Genomic DNA, 24,850 nt, shown 5'->3' with positions numbered 1-24,850 from the left:
ATAATATTAACGGCACTTGACGGTAAAACCAATGGCAAAAAAGTACTCATCACTGGGGTGATACCTAAAAAAACCATCACGGAATTGATTCCTGCATTTTTTGGCTCACCACACTACCACGTGGTCAAAACTGCAATTAAGTCTTAACGAAAATAAATAACATGGACTGGATCCACATTTTATTTACATATGTTCACCCAACCAACTACTTAACTCCTTGTTAATAACTATCTGCCAACTTGAAAAAGAAAGAATATCTAGCATAAACAGATGATAATTTAACAAAAACATATAGACAACACTAACAAATTCAAAAGCCTACCCCAACCTTGTATCTATTAAACGTTACCCCGAGTCCCACCGTGAACTTCAATTTCAGCTTGGTTGTCCAACGGCATATACTGCGCCATGATAGCCCGGATCTCCGAATCCATGTATGTCTGCACATCATTAACCATTAAATTAAAAACAACAAAAACATACCTCATGTGGTTTTCCTAGATTGTAGGGACGGTTCCTACCCGGACCCGGTACTTATAGAAAGCATATCCTGCTGCCCCAGAAACCGTCAAACCGAGAATAATCACCCATACGAATCCCCAACTCACTTCTTATTTACCATCTTTACCTACTTTTATCAAAACCAACATCATACATCACATGCATGTGCTTGTGTGAAACAATCATTTTATTTATTTACTTCATATATTTAATTTAGTGATACTTTTTTTTTACTTTATATATGTAATTATATGATTACACATATACAAAACTAGATACAATAATGACAAAATTACACTCAAATAATATTAAATACATATATTAAATAAATAAATTGATTGGTTGTTAGGAGCTCTGAAGAGAACCCAACCCTATACGCTACATATATACATGCGTGATATATTATTACGTTGCCTTTTAAAGTAATGTAATCATTACTCTAGTTCATTTTGTTGTAGTGCAATAATTAATTACACATATATGTGTTTCTGCGTGCGCGTGTGTGGTGTACTAGAAGGGTGCCCACATGATGCGACGGGAAATACAAGACGCTAACACAGACAAACACCGATGAAGTATCATACAGATTTAGTTTAATAAAAATTTACAAAATAGAGTAATTATGAAATCATATAAAATAAAAATGATTTTGAGAATTTAGTTAAACAGGAAACTGACGGTAAATATAATTTGATTTTCTAAAGGAATTTCATTAATAATTGCAATAACAACGAAACTAAAGTAGTAGTTTCAGTTACTTATTTTGTATTTAAACACATAATTGGTGTGTGTGTGTGTAAAAGACAATTTTACCCCTTAAACTCTTAATAAAACTAAAAACAAAAAGACAACCCCGTATACAAGAATAGATACAAAGTTAGGGGGAGGGTTTATTTAATGGTTTTGAATTTGTTAGTGTTGTCTATATGTTTTTGTTAAATTGTTATCATCTGTTTATGCTAGATTTTCTTATTGTAGTACATGTATGTATATGCGTATACATAGAGAGAGAGAGAGAGAGAGAGAGACAGAGGACTCACTTATACAAGTGTCATGTTCTCTCATGTAGAGCAAATTACCACTGCAGCTACATTCGTAACTACCCCACGTATTCTTGCATTTGCACTCTGGACACTGACACGCGGTCTTCTCTTTGCATTCATTAATATCTGAATATAGTAATAAAATCATATGAATTCAGACAACAACCTTAATTTCATCAAACAGTTATTTAATTGGGAGTGAAAGTAGACCTTCACAATGGTTAACTCCATCTCCCTTGAACCCTGGTAGACACTTGCACCCTTTTGTATGCTCATCCTGCAATATGATATACATACATAAATCTGTATGTATAATGCATACAACTGGTATGTGTGTATATATGTACATAAACTATAGATGTAAAGAGAGAACACTAACAATGCAAGCAGAGTACGTCCTGCCAAGTTTGGTGTCTTTCCAACAGCCTCCATTGTTAACTTCACAACACAGTGCTCCCGAAGTTGCAAAAACCCAAAGATGCAACAAATGAATATTTTTGCATCCAAACATTATTTTCTGATATCCGTTTACTCATAACCTGATTTTGATTATCACATAATTACTTTCATAATGCATGATATAAATAACTAAAGATTAGAATATAAGATACCTTCACAGTGTTTGTAACCGTCACCAACAAACTTTACACCCTGCACAATAGGACATTCACAAACTCTCCCTCGGAATGTATCCTATACAGATCAAGATTAGATGCCCGTCACATAAAATATGTTAATATTAAATAAATACTAAAATAAAAACTATAAAAATTGAGCTATGTAAAGTACCCTGCATGCGGTAATATTGGCAGTTTTGTCAATCCAGCACCCGCCATTGTTGTCTACACACTCATTTGTTTCTATTTCTGTAAATAACATAAAACAATACCACTTTAGGGGATATATATTGAATGTTTATGTATAGATAACGGACCCGATTACCTTCTTTAAGGGTTATAGATTAAACTGGGCCCCTTATTTGATTATGAGCTTATAACATAGACCATTAAACACTGATGTTATAAGTATGTTCCTTTACATATAAATTTCACTAAATATTCAGTTAAAAGCAGAGATTAACTTAACGTGTGATAATTGATTGACAAAGAAGAAGTTATACAAACCATCACTTAAACATATGGCTGGCTCGGTAGTCTCTTCAAATCCTGAGCAAATAGCCTTCAAAACAGCTTGTTTTGCAAGCTTACCTGAAACAATCAGAATAGATTTTATAAGCAACATCAGATTGATATGTTTAACCCATTTAAATTAAACGGGCAGCATTTGGTAGACCCGTTCATTTAATAGAACATGTTGATCTATCACCCATTTATTACAACCCGTCAACCAGCGTCGTTGAGATTAATGAGTTACAAGAATCGTGTTCAAGTCACACAATTTTAGGTGTGTTCAAATTAGGGTTGACGTTTTTAACACGAATTAATGCATGGGTCGTGTTCGGGTTCATCAATTCAACCCACCGACCCGACACAACCAGCGCCCCGACACGCATACAATAATACTTTTGCTTCCTAAAGAAATTAACTACCTCTATATTGTCTGTTATTTATCACAAGGGTTGGCAGTATCGTCACATCCCCACCCGAACCTTTCCCTATCTGCAAAATTACAAAATCGATCTCAACGTATTGCCTTTCAACATGCCCAAATTGCACCAAAACTTGTTACAATCAACTGTCAATAAGTACCTGTGATTCTTGCTCAGCCTTAAGAACCACATTATCAACATCAGCTTCCGTATCACCAATACACTCATTAATTTTCTTCAAATCAACACCTGAGAATAATAAAACATCAACAATCTGCTTGTAATTTATCAATTTTTAAATATTATTATGCTCAATAAACTCACCAAGAGACTTGATAACTTCATCCGCACACTCCTTATTGTACTTATTATCTTTCATCGGACACCTAATATGAAAATCCGTCACATAATCCCACCAAAGCCACGGCTTCCCACTTTCATTCGCCACTTTATGAAAACATGATTGCCTTAAATTTTGTACCACCACATCTTTCCCATTATACCCTTTATTAAAATCCTGCTCAGGATCTGGAGCACAATACCTCCCATGATTAATACATTGCGATTTACACTGTTTACTAAACGTGAACACCTCGGGATAATACCACGTAATATAATGCGGTGTAAACTGCGCGTACCCTTTTTTCTCAAGTGTTTGAGCAGCGCCTTTAAAATCTTTGACAAAATTTATTTGGCTGTCGCATTTGGTCCCACACTCGTCGTTACTGTTGGTCCAAAACTCGTATTCCACGCGCTCATCGGGGTGCGGGAGTGATTCGGTCCAGTCTAGTTTGACATTGACCATATCACCCTTGGTTAACGCTTTCTTTATTGAGTTCCTGAGTGACATGGTGATGAGAGCAGACCAGACCGACCCAAAAAGGAACACGCCTACCAAACAGGGCAATTACTTATTTTAGGTTCTTAAGCATATTAAGATAGTTCTAAACAGACTAATTATCCAAAAGCATTAGTATTATTATCAAGAAGAACGAGAGCGGAAGAGCAGGGTCCGATTTCAAGGAGGTCTGACACGCCTTTTGATTGGAGTTGGGATACCGAACATGCCCGGATAGAGTTCCTCCATACTGAGGAACACCAAAATTACCAATCGCACATTCATACACACCTTTCACAAATCTACCCAAACACGATCCGAACATCCACAAAAACCACACCAAACTTATAAACCCCCCGGCTTTCATTGTCTAGATGAGGGTGGCCTGGTTTCGTTGAAGAAATTAAAATGAAGAATATGTATGTATTCGATGAAACTGGGAGTGTGTACGCGTCACATGTATTGCGCTGAATATACAACAAGTGTCTAAAAGTTTTCAGACTTGTGTCATCTTCTTGTTGATCGTCGATTACTTAATCTGCACGTAACTTTAACACCAAAGGCTATGTTGAAGATCAAGATAGAGCTTTATTTTTAATTAATGGTGGTGCTTCTGCTTCTAAATATAGAAGATTATATTATATTCTAGCTTATCTTGTCTATTGATTTTGTTGCTAATAAGATTTTGATGGGTGTTTTGGATTGCTTATTTTTATTGAATTATAACTTATTAATTATTTAAAAAAGAATTAGATTTTTCAAATTATTTTTATGTGAGAAAAAAAGTTAATAAATTATACTTTTAGAACTTATTTAATTAATAAAAAGTTATAATCATGTAACTAAAATTACATATTTATATACAACTTTTTAAATAAAAATTTCAGATATAGCGGGGTGTTAGACCGGGAGCGGTTGACCACCCTGCCCTCTTATGGTCGGCCCTGACATAACATATATAAATATGTCTTATGGTCGGCCCTGACATAACATATATAAATATGTCTTCTCTCTTCTTGAATAAAACCAAAATATATATTTTATTGTTGATATTTCCATATTTTACACTATACAAGTCGTATAATATTCAAAATCAAATAGTTGTATAATTTCACACTATACAAGGATTTTTTTATTCTCATTGATCAAAATCGAATTAATTAAATTTAAGGAATATTTTATTTTAATAATTCAAACTTTATTTCATTGGCTAGCGCTAAGTCAATTTTAAAATATATCACAACAGTCTCAAGTTCGACTTATTGGCCGCCAATGAGTTTTTCACTAACGATGTTAGATTCCGTTAGTTTTTAATAACGCAGATGATGACATGTACCATGATGTGGCAAAATAGTGACGTGGACTGCACATATGATAAGAAATTATTTTTAATTTAAAATTAAAATTTTCTAATCAAAATAAATGAACCGAACCACATTTTATAACAAAAATAAACTTACAAAACCACTTTTTTTAACATAAGTAAAAACCACTTTTTTAACATAAGTAAACGAGACGAACAAGTTTTTTTTAACAAAAACAAACGAACCGGATCACTTATTTTAACAAAAATGAACGAACCGTGCCGCTTTTTTTTCCAAAAAAAAAAAACAAACAAAGCCACTTTTAAAACAAAAATAAACGAGCGGAACCACTTTGTTTTTTAATCAAAAATTAACGAACCGAACCACTTTTTTAACAAAAATAAACGAACCGAACCACTATTTTTAATAAAAATTGTAACACCTCGGCTTAAGCGAAAAGGCCTGAGTGTGAGGTACAGATTGCTCAAAACACATGTGATACTATTAAGTGACAATATTATCATTAATTATTTTAAGCATCAAATACACAAGTTCGAAGATACAGAAATACACGAAAAACAAGAACAATTTAACAACTTGTCCATTTATTAAAATACCCTAAGCTCTAATGTCTACTCCGAGTATCATCCTCTAATAACGGTACATGTAGCATGTATATAAAATAACATCAACTAAATGAATAGTTGATGAGTTCACACAAGTTTTGATATAAATACATAGAAACCATACAGTTTCATGAAACAAGTGTAATAATCGTGCAAGTAGGTTCCGTTCAGGTTGGTGAAAACCAACGTACTTGGGTAATCAAGCAAGTAAGGTCGTTTCTAGTTGGTAACAACCAACGTAGTTGGATCGGGGGTCCCTTTTCCACTCTAAACAAAATGCTCTTGATTGCAAAGGGGGCGTATGATCATACTTATTGACACAAGTCCATGATATGAATTGTAGTTATGTAAATGAATAAGTAAACAATTTATTTTTTCGGTTCAACGAGCGGCCCTAGAAAATATTTCTAGGTTCAAAATAAGATTCAAGAAAATAAACGGAATTAGAACTTAAAAGATTCGGTTCATGGTTTTGTGTTTTAAACCTTTGAAAGCAAAAATATATATTTACTCTATAATTGTATATTTTTGAATTTTTCGTCGTAAGGTGTTTATATAAGTTGGTTAGTTTTGATTATTGATAAAATGTTGGGTTATAATATATCTTCGTCATGTTATTAAGTCGGGCTCGTTTCAAGAAAATTTCCAAACATGCCCAAAAAATTAGTTTAAGCGAGTGGTTCGTTTTTGGCTTGAACTCAACTTTTTTATGTTGGGTTCATTTCCGGGTTGGTAAAATAATGATTTTGGAATAATAAATGAAAAGAATTTGGTTTTAGATATAATTAAATTGACTAAACCGAAACCGAATACATTCATAAGCGAGTCAAGTTCGTTTTTGATGAACTAATACCAATGTTAAATTAATCATAACATCATGTTTTAAACTATTAAAAGCATGAAGTAAAATAACACAAAAAAACCCGATGTATGAACACAAGAATAAAAAAGAATAAACTTGAAACCTGATCACTTTGACTTTTGAAAGTCAAAGTAGGCTAAATACACAAAAATGAGAGAATAATAACAATACTTTGTTAATTGTGTTGTGGCTAGTGAAATGTAAAGCAAATGAGCTCTATTTGTAGGTAAACATGACTGAAGATGATAACAAAGAATTAAATTTGGTTAAGACTTTTTAATGGACATGAATAACATTCAGAACCTTTAAAATGATCATAAAAGTTGACTTGAAACATTAAAAAAATATTCAACTATGTTTATTAACATAAAAATGAGTTGAAACACCTTTAAAATCATTTAAAATGGTGTTAAAAAGAGTTAATGGAAGATCAAATATAAAAACATGTAACATTATCCTAGACTTGAACAAAATGCAATTAATTTATAAAATACATAAAATGGAATTTAGGATCGAAAGTTTAAAATGGTTCGGGTTTTAAATTTAACAAATGTTACAAGATTCACAACTTTTAAAAATTTCGTCCTGAAATTAACATAAAAATAAATTTTTCAAAGAAATCAACTAGTACATGGACTTGTTAAAATTTTTAACATTTTTATATATACATATTTAAATAAAAGGAATAACACCGATATTTGAATAGCCCAAAAGACGCCACAAATGAGAAATATGACAAGGACAGTTATATATCGGATTTACCAGCGGCGTATCCACCATGCGCTTGTCAAATTGTATTTTTTTCCGTTTTCCAAAATCATTCCAAGTTCCGAGTTATTTCACACAACCGTACTTATTATGTTTTCCATGCGAGAATTTGGATAATTACGTGTCGATACATAATTACCTTTCTCGTCGGGTGGTCTACATAATACATCCCATTGTGTGGGTTTTAAGATATAAACTATAAATATAATAAATTCTTATATAAAAACTTGAAAAAGAATTATAAGGATCAAAATCATATGAACAAACCCTTAAGGTCAAAGATAATGCAAAAATTTAGGTCAAAATAAATAAACCATTGAAGTTTAAACCAAAATAAGCGAGATTCTAGAGTAACATAAATTATTAAGAATAATGAGTGAAACATCAAGATTATGAACATTCCAATAATTAGAAGAAACATAGGAGCCGAGAATAAAAGGGTAAATAGATGTAACATTGAGCTAACAAAATATAAACACGTAAGTCGATAGCGCATTGGGTTCGAGAATAAAATAGGTAAACGGAAATTTAATGTCAAAATATCAATATAAGTTCTTGGAGTCAATAATGACACGTTTAACAAATGAAAATTTCCAATAAAATATGAATAAATGCAATCATTGAGATTAACAAAGGAAATAATTGAAACTTCGAGATTAAAGTAATACATTGGTTTCAAATCGATGAAATATCAAGAATAAAAAAATGATTCGAATAAACGCTGAGCGGAAAGAGAACCAAACAAATAATCAAAACAATTTGTGTAAAAGTAAATAAACTTAGAATGTACATGTGACTTCTATTAGATAGCTATAAACATAGCTCCGATGTTAAGTAAATGAACCCGTCCATAGGTAACCGGCCATAGATAGTGAAATGTAAAAAAAAACGGTCTATATTAGATAACCATGCACATAAACAGGTTCATAGTCCCAATTCCCACTAAACGATTACGTTATGGGAAATCGGTCATAGAGCGAGATTCAGATAATGAAAACCGATTAAATAATGCAACTATGAATGACAAACGAAAATAGCTCAGTTATCACCAAATAGCCAAACTTAGCTATAAACTTTATAAATAACCCTCGAAAGATTTAGATACATATAATTATTTTGATTATGTCCAAATAGAATAACATATATAAAAATATATACATGAAGAAGAAAGACAGAAAAAAAAAAAAGAAACTTGCAATGCAAGTTTTCTTGAGGGTGGGTTTGAGTATGAAGGATATAGTGAGGACGGTGCCATGATTTCTTAACTGAAACTCATTGGTGTTGAAGAAGGGGGAGAGAAACATGAATTTTGAGTTCATTTAAGGTTATGAAAATCGATTGAAAAAACGTGATGCTCTTATAATAATAATTTTTATGATAAAAATTCTTAGCTGACACTAAAGTTTGTGTAACTTTATGAAATTTTTAGTGTAAAAGGTTTCCTGCTAGACGACGTCTTAGAAAATAAATGGCCACAGGGTAAAATGACTCGTTGAAAAAAATAGTCTCAAAGGGCTTAAGAAGCGGTTGAAGTAAAATATTTCATTTCCTCTTATTTTAAGATTTCATTGGATAACAACAACAACAACAACAACAACAACAACAAAAACAAAAATAACAACAATAGTAGGGGTGGTGATGATGATGATAATAATAGTAGTAGTAGTAGTAGTAGTAGTAGAAAGGATAATAATAAACCATATGATTTGATTTGAAGTTTTTTTTTTTAGGAAAATCAATTTGATTATATACTTGTTAATTAGCTATTTTGAAATAATTGAGGATTTGAAATTATAGATAAAAAAAAACGAATGCAGAGAAACATGCATGGAAAAAATATAGGTATGATTGACGAGTATGAATGGACTAAGTATTGGTGCAAGGCTACGGATGAGGTTCAAGTGGTCAGAGAATGCGGTTTAAGGTATTGCATGACGGAAACAAGTTAGGACTTCCTAAGCATAGTAGGTGGGTTTGGTCACTACAATGGTAGCAACCTTGAAGCACGAGAATATGGTAAGACATATGGATGGGATAAATGGTTGGGTAACAGGTCGTGAGAATAAATGGGTGGCGTTGAGTATGTATGGGTTCTTGGCAAGAGGTGGTGGCTGAAACTACCACAATTTGGAGCATTTCAACATTGTATGGTAATAGAGTGGTGGGATTTACACATGATACACAAAGGGTGTGTTCCCGTGCAAGGCTTTTTTTTGTTTGGGTGTCCAAAAGTTGTGTTGGGTTTGGATTGGTTTAGGCATAGTTTTGAATTTACAGTTAAGGTTAGTGTGGGTCTTGATGGTTTTTGGGATATCATGGTCAGGATCACTTCAACCAATAACATGATAATTTGAGTCGTCAATTGCGAGTTGAGTTTTAAGGGTGATGTCGAGGAATACAAGAAAACATGCTGCGAAACGTGAATGATTCGTGTGACATGGGACCCTCGTTTTAACAAGCAAAAGAAACACCGGAATCAATTTATATAAATCTTAAAAAATGAGTAAAAAATAAAATCGCATGACATAAAATTTGAAATCGAAATTGGAATGCTCATGGGCCATCATGAGTTTTCTCATTTCCATAATAATATCACAAATTTTTGAATAACCATATGGAAAATATATCATACTTAACATAAGTAATGAAATCGAATTAAAAAATCGAGTGATCATGTACCACCATGACTCTTCCTATTCCAAATTCAAACCATAAGAATAAATGAATATATACAAATAAAGAAAATGACTTGAAGATCGACTATTCATGCATCATCATGACCTTTCGAATTTTTAATTCTAAACCATAATATTAAATGAATATATAAATAACATAATCGAATTGAAACTCGACTATTCATGTATCGCCATGACTTTTCGAATTTTCAAATTTAAACCATAATAATAAATGATATTTAAATAAAGAAAATGAGTTGAAACTCGACTATTCTCGTATTACGACACAAAAATCAAAATGCGTAATCAAATCGAACCAAAAGTTTGATATTCATGTATCACCACGACTTGACAGACTTTCGGTTATAACACATTTTAAAACATTGAGGGTCGGAGTCACACGTCGCATGAACCACCATGACTTGCATGACTTTCATAGGAGTGCAGCCATATTCCTTTTTACGAAGAGGACATGGTAATATTGAAAGCTTTAAAGTTGTGATTCATATGGTGTTGGGGGTGGTACGTTTTTGCCTAATAAGTTTCATGCCCTTTCCGAAATCTCCAGGTAAGCCACCGGGTTCCGCGTCTGATTGAGATTTATGCGCATTGATTATCCTAGGTTTCAATAACCTTGGTGTCAAGAGTTCAGAAAATGAGCACAGCCCCCTTCTAGTTACTGCATACCCAGCACGTAGAACCATCTTTAAGAATAAGAAATATAAAAAAAACCCAAAAAAATCGATTGTTGAAAATGTTTGAAAATCTTGGTTCTAGGCATAAGCCTTGGACTTGTGTGTGTGCCTGTGTAGATGAGGCGTAAATGAATAAATAATAATAGAATAATATAGCATGTGAATTGAACAATCAAATAAGGATCACTTAATTTTTAATCATGCAACCCTAAACAAATAATTAAAATAAGTTATAACCAACTTGAATACTATGTCTAATGTTTTATCTTATAATCACAGCTCTGATACCAATCTGTAACACCCTGGCTTATGCAGAAACGCCTGAGTGCGTACAGATTTCTCAAAACACATGTGACACTATTAAGTGACAATATTATGATTAATTATTTTTAGCATCAAATACACAAGTTTGAAGATACATAAATACAAGAAAAAAAGAACAATTTAACAACTTATCCATTTATTAAAATACCCTAAGTTCTAATGTCTTCTCCTAGTATCATCCTCTAATAACGGTACATTTAGCATATATATAAAATAAAGTTAACTAAACGAATAGTGGGTGAGTTCACACAAGTTTTACAAGTGTAATAATCGCGCAAGTAGGTTCTGTTCCAGTTGGTGACAACTAACGTACTTGGATAATCGAGCAAGTAAGGTCGTTTATAGTTGGTAACAACCACCATGCTCGGATCAGGGGTCCCTTTTCCACTTGAAACAAAATGGACCTGATTGCAAAGGGGGCGTATGATCATACTTATTGAGGAAACCATGTGCAATTAAGTTTGAGCAAGTAATCAAGTAACACACAAGTCCATGATATGAATTGTAGTCTTGTCAATGCATAAGTAAACAATTGATTTGATAGGATATATACGTTACCCCGAAAATGTGTGAAATCGTTAAAAAGGGGGTGTGAGAAACGCACATGTTAAAGTAAGCGTGTGAAAGCGAACTATGCGTTTAAGTGAGCTAAAGCGGACGAGCTCGGTTCGAAGAGCGGCCCTAGAATATATTTCTAGGTTCAAATAAAAATTCAAGAAAATAAACGGAAATGGAAGACTTAAAATATTTGGTTCATGGTTTAGTGTTTTAAACTTTTGAAAGCAAAAATATATACTTATTCTATAATTGTATATTTTTAGAGTTTCCGTCGTAAAGTCTATAACTTGGTTAATTTTAATTATTGGTAAAATGTTGGGTTATAATATTTCTTCGTCATGTTATTAATTCGGGCTCGTTTCAAGAAAATTTCCAAACAGGCGAAAAAATGAGTTTAAGCGAATGGTTCGTTTTTGGTCTGACTCAAACTCAAGTTTTTATGTCGGGTTCGTTTCCGGCATGGTAAAATAATATTTTTGGAATAATAAATGAAAAGAATTTGGTTTTGGATATAATAAAATTGACTAAACCGAGACCGAATACATTCATAAGCGAGCCAAGTTCGTTTTTGATGAACTAATACTAATGTTAAATTAATCATAACATCATGTTTAAACTAGTAAAAGCATGAAGTAAAATAACACAAACATACACGAGAAATGAACACAAGAATAAAAAAGAAGAAACTTGAAACTTGATTGATTTGACTTTTAAAAGTCAAAGTAGGCAAAATACTAGAAAATGAGAGAATAATAACACATACTTTGTTAATTGTGTTGTGGCTAGTGAAATGTGAAGCAAATGAGCTCTATTTATAGGTAAACATAACCAAAGATGATAACAAAGAAATAAATTTGGTCAAGACTTGTTAATGGACATGAATAACATTCAAAACCTTTAAAATGATCATAAAAGTTGAGTTGAAACATAAGGAATATATTCAACTAAGTTTATTGTCATACAAATGAGTTGAAACACCTTTAAAATCATTTAAAATGGTGTTAAAAAGAGTTAACGGAAGATCGAACATAAAAACATGTAACATTGTCCTAGATTTGAATAAAATGCAATTAACTTATAAAATACATAAAATAGAGTTTAGGATAAAAATCGTAAAGATGGAATCATATTATTATAATTTAAAAATAGAGTTTACTGAATACGACTTCGAAAATTAGAAAGTTTAAAACAGTTCGGGTTTCGGGTTTGAAATTTAATGAATGTCACAAAAATAAACGAACCAAACCACTTTTTTTAACACATATAAATGAACCAAACCAATTTTTTTTACAAATATAAATTAACGGAACCACTGATGTGCTAAAAGTAGTCTAATAATTATTAACCAATTTAACCTAAAATAAACACTAAGGGCGTGCTCGTTTTACAAAATTCGTAGGAATTAAAAAGAATTAGAATTAAAATCTAATGACATGGCATGTTCATTTCGTTGGAATTGGAATCTTAGTTCCATTTTGGTGTGTTCAGTTCAAAGAATTGGAATTGGAATTGGAATTCATTTCCTTCAAATTCCTTTAAATACAACGATTTCAAATCCTTCCAAAATGTGGAGGAATTCAAGTAAATTCGTTGGAATCTTATCCCGAGGGGTTTTTTTATTTTATTTTTAACGAGGACAACGAATAAAACATTTTAGTTTTTTTTTCCTTTTTTTTGATTTTAATTTATATTTTGAGTTATGATTTTTTATTATTATTTTTGAACATTTTTTAGGGGTTTTTGATGGCGCAACTTGTTGCCCGTTTGTCTGCCACTTTATTGTAATCGTTTTATAGTAAATTATATAAAACTTCGATATTTTAGGTGATCTTAATAGAAAACCCATAAAATATTCAAAAAAATAATGAAAAAATCATAACGCAAAAAATAAAAAATAAAACAAAAAATCTAAAAAACAATGAAATGTTTTCGCTGTTATCATTGTTAAAAAAACTTGATTTTTTTTCATTTGTCAAACGAACACATTAAGAATGTATTTGGATTTCAATTTCCCCCAATTTCAATTCCTATTGTAATGTTCAGATTCTAAATCCAATTCCTTCAAATTCCAAATCCTATGCAAATTCCAATTCCAATTCCATTCCATTCCGTGAAACGAACGTGCCCTAAGTTATACTTTAGACTCTCTAAAACTCAACTAAATTATTAACCGAGAAGTGAACCGATCGACTATAGTAAAACTAAGTAAGTCCAGATGTAATTAGACTCAAATGATTGACATGACTATCTAATTATTATTATTATTTTAAGGGTGTTTTTACCGAAAACTAAATTTAAACTAATTAAGAAAAAACAATTTAATTGATTTTAATCGGATGACGATGAAAAATCACATAGACTAAAATCCCTCAATGCTTTAGTTATCAATTAATCGAAAAACACCTTGCTATGAAACCGGGAACATAAAATATTCACTTAAAGAAAACCCGAACATAACCCTGACCCTTCTCAAGAAAATACATATGGATTTCTATTAAGTTCTTAAAAATAACAGTTTTAATATTAGGCTTCCTTACAATTATCCAATTAATTAAACGAAATCCTACATTACAGCGCGAAAATCAAAGGTAGTTTAATTAATTAATTCGACTCAATAGTAAAAGTTGACAAATCAAACCAAAACGGACTCCTTACAAAGAACTATATATAGCAATTTTACCAACAAAGACCTATCAAATAATCTATCACCTTACAACTATTTAGTATTTTCAACATATTACTGATGTGTTTTTTATGCCGCGTTGGAACGTTCGTACATTAGCCGTAAATCGTTTATGAATCGTGGTGACAATCAGTTGGAAGATTGGTTTTATCGTCATATGTTATACGAGGTAAAGTATGTGTTTAAGTTCTTCAAGCCTCAGGTACCTACAAGAAAGTATATTGATGAGATAGATCTGCGTATCGGACGGAGAAAGCTTGTTATTAATGTAAAGCGGCCGCGCTCGTTAAAGTCTTTTCCTCAAAGTCTTTATAAGTGCTTTAATTGGTGGTACAGTGATGACAAGACCAGTGAGGCAGTAATTGTATTAGGTTCGGGGTTGAAGATGGAGTTTGGTAGAATTACTGATCCGACATGATGTCTGATTAATTAATTAAACTACCTGGCTAGTAATGATGTCTGAATCCGACAATGAAGTGCTATACAAGAATTGGATCAGATGGGTGAGCATGAAAAATAATGAGATGGCTATGCAATTCCATAGGGTTGTTCGCGTTTGTCATGCATTTGGAATTCACACCTGTACTGATTGGAAGACTTGCAGGTTCAAGAAATGAAGATACAAAGAGCTCGAGACGAGGGGAGTTTGTCAGTACATCGTTTTGTGCCTCGATCTTTGTTTAACGTATTTTGATGTTAGAATAACGTATAAGGGTATTTTGGTAATTAAAGCAAAGTCACATTCGTTAATGTAAAGACACATTCGTTAGAGTAGCTAATAACGAATGTGTCCTTGTGTCTTTCGTCGTCACTCGTTAGGGAATGTTAACGAACAAGGCTAACTTATGAAGCCATTAGTTAGGGTATGCTAACGAGTGTGCTTAATGCAGATAGCAAATGAGGGGCTCATTCGTTAGGCATGTCTAACGAATGAGCTCGTCGTCTATATATACCTTGTAACTCTTATTCTAATTTACAGTTTGTATTTTATCATTCCAGATCTAACCACTCTGTCCAAATTTCCTCTCAACAGACACACACTAACGTAATTCACCTAAACGTTTTCATATCAATAGACTAGATCTAAAGTATAATCGGAATCATGCGTTATCAAGTGGTATCAGAGCCTGCTTCTGATGGAACACGTTTAGGATCACGTTTTGTTCCAACTGATCTCAGTTTTGAAGTTTATTTGTATCATTTGGTACGGATTTGATAATCTAACAATTCATATAGTATGATTGATCAATTGACAGACTGAAACATGTTAATTGAAGCTGAACTGAAGTCAGGATTGTTCGTGATGATGAATTGATCATCTGGACAAGTTTAATTGTATTGATTTAAGATTTACAGACTGATTGTGATTTTTGTCGGAATTTTTTTCAAATAAGTAATGTATTTTGACTAAATTGAGTTAAAATTGGATTGAATTGTGGTGATTGAGGTGTTCGGATAGGTTTGGAATGTTTTTGTGAGTGATTTGGTTGAGTTTTGGACGAGTTCGGATATATCTGGATTGGTCTAGACTTGTTTGGATCTGAAAAATGATTAGGATGATGAATTTTCATCCGTTAATTTCTTGAGCACGATCTTGAGCGGTAACCCTAATCTCTCAATCACCTCAAATTCAAACTCAAATCGGGTATGTATTATATGTTTCTTTGTCGTTTTTCTAGGCTTAACAGATCCTTTGTCAATTTTGATTGACATAGGGCATACACGTCTCAATTTTGAATCAATCAAATTAGGGTGTTATTAGATTTTGGGGTTTTAAGCTCAGTCTGCTTATCAAGTTCCAGTCCAATCTTATAACCAAGTTAAGACGCTGGCCTGATGGCTAGTGCCTGTTTCATAAAGACTGTGAACCAGCATGGGGCGCGGGTTCGAATCCCCAGGCCCGATTTTTGGGTTTTTATATTTTTAAACTCATTTTTAGCTTTGATATAACAAACCTCCGACTTGTTTTATACACATATAGTATTAGAAAAACGTTATTTTGATATAACAAACCTCCGACTTGTTTTATTGTCTTTGAACTTTTATTTTCTTGTTGAATCTTTTAAATATACATATATATATATTTATACATATGTATGTATGTATGTATATAATAAATACGATAATATTATTCTTTTTATCACTTGCTTAATAAACCGAACCAAACTAATTGATTAAAATGAATTTTTAAGCTAATATATATATATATATATATATATATATATATATATATATATATATATATATATGTCTTACTTATAACAAATATAATAATAATAATGTTTTGTTAACTCTTCTCGTTAATATATATGCATCATACAACCTTTTACTTGTTTATCAAAAAGTAATTCAAATATATAACAACAACAACAAAAATAATAATAATAATAATAATCAGATTTATAATATTATAATTTACCACAATACTTAAAACCAGATTGAATCACAAATTCCGTCATTAGTCTTGTAATTGTAATTTAATATGTTTATAATATTTTTATATTATCGTTAACAAATAGGGTCTTTTGTCGACGTATCCCGAGGAGCTCGTTCACATTTTATTTAATGTTATTTCCGTCAAATCTTTTTTATCCTACTATATACGATAAGTAGTTCACATCCCCAATTTTTACTGTTTTATATTTTGGGGGCGTTATGTGTTCACAAGTTAAACTTACTATATATTTTCACTACAATTCCAATATATGCGGAAATTAAAATTGCTCGATTAGTTGATATGTGAGAATGTGACTATGTGTTTATTTTTTTGTGGTGGTTGGTATCTCATCCTCATTAGTATGATCATACGCCGCCGGAGTAACTCGACCCGTTTAGGACGAGAGAAATGGCCCTTTCATTTGTTATTATTACACTAGTTGTAGTGATTCGTATTTATCGCATGGAATTGTCTTTTTTTATATTATTATATACAAAAATTGTGATTACTTTCTCAACTTTATATTGACAAACTTTTCACGCATGACGCAGGTAGCTTTATTGGATGAAGCAAACATTGAAGTTTAGATGATACCTTTGATTACTATGATGAATGAAGAACACGTTTAACTTTTAAGTTTATTTATGTTTTGAATATTTATTTGTTTTTTTGATTACTACTTTGATTTGATATGTCTTTGATTCCTATGCTATTTGTTTCCGCCTTATAGCTTAGCATAGTGACACAACGTATTCGGTTTGTATCGTATTGCACTTACATGTATACAATGACATCATATGATCCGGCAACTGGTCTTTCACATAAGCTATCACCTTACCTTGTTGCATTAACATGCAACCTAACCCACGATACGAAGCATCAGTCCAAACCACAAAATCCTCATCACCAATGGGTAGGACAAGGATTGGAGCTTATGCGAGTCTTTTCTTCAGTTCTTCAAATGCTTCTTCTCGATACCAACCCCAACTGAATACAATAGACTTTCGGGTCATACTGGTCAACGGTGTGGCTACCTTGGAGAAGCCTTGAATGAATCTCCTATAATAACCAGCCAAACCTAAGGAGTTGCGTATCTTAGGCCAGGTTTTGCAGAGTCTTCCAATTCATTATCGCCTCAATCTTAGATGGGTCCACCGTAAACTCTTCGGGATTGATTAGGTGACCTAGAAAATGTACTTCACGCAACCAGAATGCGCAATTCGAAAACTCGACGTACAGTTTATCTTCCTTTAAAACCCCAAATACTTCTCTTAGATACCCAACATGGTCACAATTTCTTTTTGAATAAATCAATATATCATTAATGAAAACGATAACTGACTTGTCTAACATCAGCCGACATACCCTATTCATCATGTCCATAAATGCTGCGAGAACATTCATTAGACCAAACGACATCAAGGGGAACTCGCAGTGTTAATACCGCGCCTGAAACGTTGTCTTATGGATGTCTGCCTCTTTCACCTTCAGTTGAAGATAGCCTGATCGATGGTCTATGCGCGAGAACCAACTAGTACTCTATAACTGATCGAACAAATCATCAATCCTTGGCAACAGATATCTATTCGTTACTGTAAGATTATTCAACTCACGGTAGTCTATACACATTTCCATACTTCCGTTTTTCTTCTTAACAAACAACACCGACATGCCCCACGGGGACCAGTCGGTTTTATATAACTTTATTGAGGAGTTCTTGCAGTTGGGACATCCGTTTCTTCATCTCAGACAGCACCAGACGGTAAGGTGCTTTCGTGACGGGTTGTGCTCTTGGTATTAAGTCTATCTGGAATTCTACCTCTCGCTCTGCGTCTCGAGTCTCCTATCGATGACGAGCGCTTTATGGCCGATATTATTAATGAGTGTATTCCATTATACGACTCTGTCGTGAACACGGATGGCACAACGGAGACGTGTTTTATGTTTGACAGGTTACAGGTGGAGACTGACAAGTAGCTGGAGGATGAAGAAAGGAAGCTGGAAGTTGCAACTGTAAGAAGGGATGGACCACCGTGGTCGGTTCAGGTGGAACCACTACCCGAGAATATTGATACAGAGTTATATTCATCATTACAGGAAGCACCAAAATTCAAGATGAAAGAGCTCCCGAAGCATTTAAGATATGTTTTTCTCAGAAAGAACGAAACTTTACTTGTTATTATTGCTTCTAGTTTGTCTTTGAACAGGAAAGTGCTCCACTAGAGGTATTGATGGCGAACAAGGAGGCAATAGGGTGGACTATTGCGGATCTAAAAGGGATTAGTCCCTCCATTGTCAAGCACACAATTCTTATAGATCTGGCAGTTAAACCTGCGCATGATGCTCAACGGAGGTTGAACCCGAACATGCGGGAGGTAGTGAAGAAGGAGATGCTAAAGTGGCTCGATGCAGGTATTATATCTGCAATTTCTAACAGCACGTGGGTGAGCCGGACTCGAACAGTACTGAAGAAAGCGGTCGTCTAAGTCGTCAAGGACGACTCAGGTAACGAGGTAGCCACTCGTCTGGTAACCGGGTGGCGTATTTGCATTGATTATCGAACACTGAATGCGGCTACATCGAAATATCATTTCCTAGTTCCGTTTATCGATCAGATTGTTGAGAAGATGTCAAGTTAGAAATATTATTGCTTTTTAGACGGTTATTAAAGTTATAACCAGATTGCTATTCATCCTGAAGATCAGGAAAGGACCCTGTTTACTTTCCCGTATGCCACATTTGCTTTTACGCGAATGCCATTTGGGCTATGTAATGCCCCCGCCACCTTTCAAAGGTGTATGATGAGTATCTTTTCAGATATGGTAGGGGAATCTTTGGAAATCTTCATTGATGATTTCTCGATTTTCGGCACGTCTATTTTATAATGTTTATATCAAATCGAAAGAATATTGAAAATCTGTATTGAAACAAACTTGGTTCTTAGTTGGGAAAAGAGCCATTTTATGGTCCAAGAGGGGATTGTATTGGGCCAGGTGGTATCGAGTCGTGGAATCGAGGTGGACCAGGCTAAGGTTCAAGTCATTTCCAGTCTACCTCTTACCACGAATTTTAAAGGCATTAGAGCATTTTCGAGGCATGTCGGGTTTTATTGACGGTTCATTAATGGTTTTAGTAATATCACCAAACACTTATGTAATTTATTGTTAAAGGATGCCCCATTTGATTTTAATCACGAACGTGCTAAGGCCTTTGATATTTTGAAACAGAAATTGGTTGAAGCCCCAAATTGCAATCACCCGATTGGAATATACCTTTTAAAATAATATGTGATGCGAGTGATTATGCGGTTGGGGCTATATTGGATCAACAAGTTGAAAAGAAACCTGTTGCCATATACTATGCAAGTAAAACCCTCTCGGATGCTCAATTGAATTATACCACAACAGAGAAGGAGTTACTAGCGGTAGTATATGCTCTAGATAAATTATGGTCTTAAATTTGGGGTAGTAAAGTCATTATATATTCTGACCACTCTGCTGTCAAGTACCTCTTGGATAAAGGATGCGAAACCGCGATTGATCATATGGTTTTTGTTGCTTCAGGAGTTTGATCTAGAGATTCAGGACAAGAAAGGGAGTGAAAATGTTGTTGCAGATCAATTATCCCGAATCATGGTGTAATATGGAGACAATGACGGGCCTATTAACGTGTCCTTTCCAAATGAACAGATTTTGACAGTTTCCCAAAATCCATGGTTTGCACATATTGTTAATTTTAAAGTTTCAGGTGACATATCGGAGCATTATCCAAGGAGGAAGAAGAAGCACTTGATGTCACAAGCTAAATAGTATATTTGGGATGACACGGATTTGTCCAAAATTGGTACTTATCAGATGATTAGACTATGCATACCCGAAGAGGATGTCAGATCGGTGTTGAAACACGCGCATTCATCCGTGTGTTGGGGTCACTTTAGTGGCCAAAAAACAGCTAGAAAGGTTTTGACGAGTGGCTTTTATTGGCCATCATTGTTTAGGGATGCTCACGAGTTCACGACACACTGTTTAAAGTATCAACAACTCGGGAGCATTTCTAAGAGGTATGATATGTCCTTGAACCCGATCCTTGTAGTTGATAGTTTTGATGTCTGGGGGATCAACTTCATGGGCCCATTCCTGAACTCTTACGGTAATTTATACATCCTAGTGGATGTTGACTACATGTCTAAATGGGTTGAGGCGATAGCCACTAGGACGAATGTTCATCTTGTCGTTTGCAACTTTGTTCAATCTAATATTTTCTCGAGATTTGGAATCCCCCGAACCATCATTAGTGATGGGGATCCCACTTCAAAAATTTGAAATTCGGTAAGCTGCTTAAATGATACGGTGATGATCATAGGATTGCAACTCCTTACCATCCACAAACGAGCGGACAAGTTGAAGTGTCTAATCGTCAAATTAAACAGATTTTGCAAAAACCGTTCGGACCGACTGTAAGGATTGGTCAACTAAGTTGACCGATACTTTGTGGGCTTACCGGACGACTTATAAAATGCCGATTGGTACTACTCCATATAGACTTGTGTATGGAAAGGATTGTCATTTACCAATTGAGATTGCACAACGAGCTTACTGGGCTGCTAAACAGGTTAACACTAGTTATGATGATGCAGGTAAAGCTAGGAAATTGGCCTTGTGCGAGATCGAAGAGTTACCGGACGAGGCATACGAGTGTGCATCGGCTTATAAGGAAAAGATGAAGAAGGCACATGATGCTAAAATCCTGTTGAAGAATTTTTAAGTTGGTCAAAGAGTTTGGCTTTACAACACGAGGATTAAGCTTTTTCCGGTTAAACTCATAAGCAAGTGGATGGGCCCGTATTTGATTGTTCGAGTTGGATATCACAGGCAATACGAGATTAATGATTTTGATGACCACGTGGGGCAAGTGGTGAATGGCTATAGGTTGAAGTCATACTTGGAGATAGAGGATATTCATAACATGGGTAAGGAATCAGTGAGTTTCATTGTAACCTCACCTGTTTATGAAGACACTTGATGGCCAATTACACATTTTTCCAGGTTCGTGTATATTTTGTTGAATTTGGAACCTTGTGGGTGTAGTTCACCATAAACCCTCACGAGACCTCTCTCATCCACTCGGGCTACCGGGGGTGGGGTGGGGTGGGGTGGGTGGGTATAGGGCTTGTTGCATACGTTAAATGCAATCGTGATTCCTACGAAAGTGAGTTTAGTCTTTTAACAATTTCAACTCATTTAACAAAATTTATTTATTATGAGACTAACTAATTTGGCTCGGTAATCGTCTTATTAAATTAATAAAAAATTCATTTTTCTAAAATTCTTAAAAGACCTATGTCTTACACTTGTGAGAAGCTTGCTTCTACACGTTTCGAGATTTTACAAATATCGTTATGGTATTTGGAGAAGACGAGTGTTCACAAACCACGTTTCATACCACATAGTCATATATATATATATATATATATATAGGGCTGGGAAACTGTACAATAATGCTTTAACGTAAGATACATATGCTCAGCCGAAAAGCTAAAACGCTCAGCCAAAAACTAAAACGCTCAAAAACGGGTTTCACGAAAAAAGGTAAAACATTGATCGATTAACGATCCAAATCTATTTTTTTCGGTGAATCGATGATTAATTGGTTATGTATTGATGATTCCGAGATGTTGAGATGTGATTTTATGGATCAATTTTGTGAATATAGGTATTCTTGTACGTTAAGGAGTATTGTATTGCATCTTTTCTTTCTCTCTCTCTCTTTCTATATATATATATATATTAGGTGCTTTCGGTTTCATAATCTTTTTTTGTTATTTTAGTTGGAGTATTAAAAGTGTAATTGTAGATTTATTAGTTAGAACCATCACATTAGAAACCCGATTTTAAAATTGTTAAACAGTCAATTTTAACCCCGTCCTATAAATGTTCTTTAAACGATTTTTAATTTAACATTGACGACAATATCAACCTCAAGTGTGGGGATGGGGGAAAATTGAAAATTTTAGCCCGACAGTACTTCAAAGAGTGTTCGGAAACCAAAGTTTTTAATTGTTCTATATTGTCATTATTGCCAAGTTATAGGTTTCTGGTCATGGTTGGTTTTTCAACTTCTCGACAGTTTTCTTAACATTTTTTTCAAAAAGAGAAGTTGAAAATGGGGTTGTTTAGGCGGGGATAACGAGTCAAGGGGACTGGTATACATGTTTCATATCGGCAACCTAAAATTCCAGACATATTGTGAGATAGCCCCTTATACTTAATACACATATTATACAATAAATATAAAACATGTCTTATCATTTATTGAGGGTAACCAGTATGTTTCACAGAATTAGAACTTGCTTGTCATATTCTTATCGAGATCTTAATACCACCACCTATATGGATATTAGGACTTTAGAAATCCAATATATACATTTCCCCGCTGAATAAAATTCCTTACCAGACATTATCCCCCTAGGAGCCCGTTTGGACCATATTCTTTTCCATTTGCTAAACCGAACATTACACACCGTTTCAGCATTGGCCTTTATTTTACTTTTTACCCGTGTGATGAAATTCAGTTCGGTATCGAGTTGTATATAGTCAGTTGTAGAGAATAGTACACAATGTATATATGCCTCAATAGATTTGTAAATATATATTTGTTAGTTTGTATTACTTATTAGTAAAAAAAGAAAAAAAATCAGCAAAAAGCCAAAAAGAAGTTATTAGTTTTATATCAGTCAGTGTAAATAGCAGATAGTTGATTGTGTTTTCGTGTATTTGTAAAACTGTGTTTCATCCACCTTAGTTAGTAAATATACCTAATCCGCATCTAAACCTAAGCCACAACAAAACCTTAGTCCGAGTCTTTATGGAACCGGTAGGTAATGGGTGGAGATAAGACTGACATGCAAGCAAATTAAGTTTTGACTCATATTTGATACTTGAGGGCAGAGACATATACTAGCACATCTTTGGCTGGTCCAGATGTTAAACCGAGAGGAGTGTTGATAGTGTGAGGGGTATGAACATCTATGCCTTTACCGAAAACAAAGTACACTCGTCTGGGCGGCTATGTTCTTTTTATGGTATCATTAACTGTATTTGTGGGTTGTCAACTAGAAAGTTTCACTCTAGGAAACTGGGTATGACCTTAAACCTTACTAGTATTAATGTCGTTAATTGGCATACCTATGATGGAGGTTGGTGTTTACTTTAGAGTTTGCTTGAGGGCAAGGAAAAGATAAGTATGGGGATGTGATCGTCGGTTATAAAACATATATATTTTTGTAGTAATTATATAGTTTTTAGTTAGTTTAATGTACGAATAATGGTACTTCATACGTGCTTATGTTTTACAGTTCATTGATTGATAAAGATGCTAATTTGGGACTTATACGAGTACATGATGAAGTCTCTGGATGACCGAGTTTTTGATTCGCGCGTGATTCGGTTTGAATAATAATAATAATAATAATAATAATAATAATACATGGAAGTTATTGTTATTGTTATTTTGCTATTAATCCTAAAATGACTTTTGTGAAGTTGGTGCAGAAAGAAATCAAAAGTATTTGGTCTTTGGAATAGAGAAGCTCACATCACAAGTTTATAATGCAAACCCAGTTCAAGTTTGTCGTTTAGTTTAGTGGGTTGTAAAATAAATAAAGAAAAGAAACGACTGCAGGAATTGGGCTTTCACATTTTATTTTGGGCCCACGCCGTGAAGGAACGTCCAACACAAGGATAATTAATGATTCCAAAAAGAAAAGATGAGACGACAGTAGTAGCAGTAGGTCACACACGCAGAAAAGAAGAAGAAAAAGAGCAACCATATTTATATTCATTCACCATTCAATCCATATATATGGCCTACCAAACACCAAGTGAAGACCGAATTATCACCATGAGCTGCGAGTCTCCTTTGGGTCATACCCTGGATGTAGAGTATTGTACTTGTTCATTTTCTCATGTTTTAAGAATTAAATATTTGT

At 33.8% G+C, this 24,850-nt stretch overlaps 1 protein-coding gene across 1 annotated transcript; it reads right to left on the bottom strand.

The window, feature by feature from the left end:
• Window positions 1–263: 263 nt before the first annotated feature.
• LOC143596188 (vacuolar-sorting receptor 1-like) lies at window positions 264–3,953 on the bottom strand. The gene is made up of 11 exons (XM_077075028.1): window positions 3,418–3,953; window positions 3,254–3,342; window positions 3,094–3,163; window positions 2,669–2,752; window positions 2,334–2,410; window positions 2,156–2,237; window positions 1,924–2,006; window positions 1,755–1,821; window positions 1,542–1,670; window positions 522–628; window positions 264–440 (listed from the first exon to the last, which is right to left on the bottom strand). Exons 1-10 carry the CDS (start codon window positions 3,941–3,943, stop codon window positions 612–614), a joined length of 1,224 nt encoding a protein of 407 aa, XP_076931143.1. The 5' UTR covers window positions 3,944–3,953; the 3' UTR covers window positions 264–440; window positions 522–611.
• Window positions 3,954–24,850: the final 20,897 nt, after the last annotated feature.

Source organism: Bidens hawaiensis, unplaced genomic scaffold, assembly GCF_021521415.1.
Source record: "Bidens hawaiensis isolate Kalapana, Puna unplaced genomic scaffold, B.hawaiensis_p1.1 tig00046148_1, whole genome shotgun sequence".
Lineage (NCBI taxonomy): Eukaryota > Viridiplantae > Streptophyta > Magnoliopsida > Asterales > Asteraceae > Bidens > Bidens hawaiensis.
Note: the sequence above shows the minus strand (reverse complement) of the source record. Positions and strands in the feature narration are given on the sequence as shown.

Excerpts from the sequence above, each read along its gene's own strand:
- LOC143596188 (XM_077075028.1), bottom strand. The coding sequence starts at position 3,943 with ATGTCACTCAGGAACTCAATAAAGAAAGCGTTAACCAAGGGTGATATG. Across the intron at positions 2,753-3,093 it reads AAATAACAGACAATATAGAG|GTAAGCTTGCAAAACAAGCT; the intron begins GTAGTTAATTTC and ends TGATTGTTTCAG. Across the intron at positions 1,671-1,754 it reads TGGAGTTAACCATTGTGAAG|ATATTAATGAATGCAAAGAG; the intron begins GTCTACTTTCAC and ends TACTATATTCAG.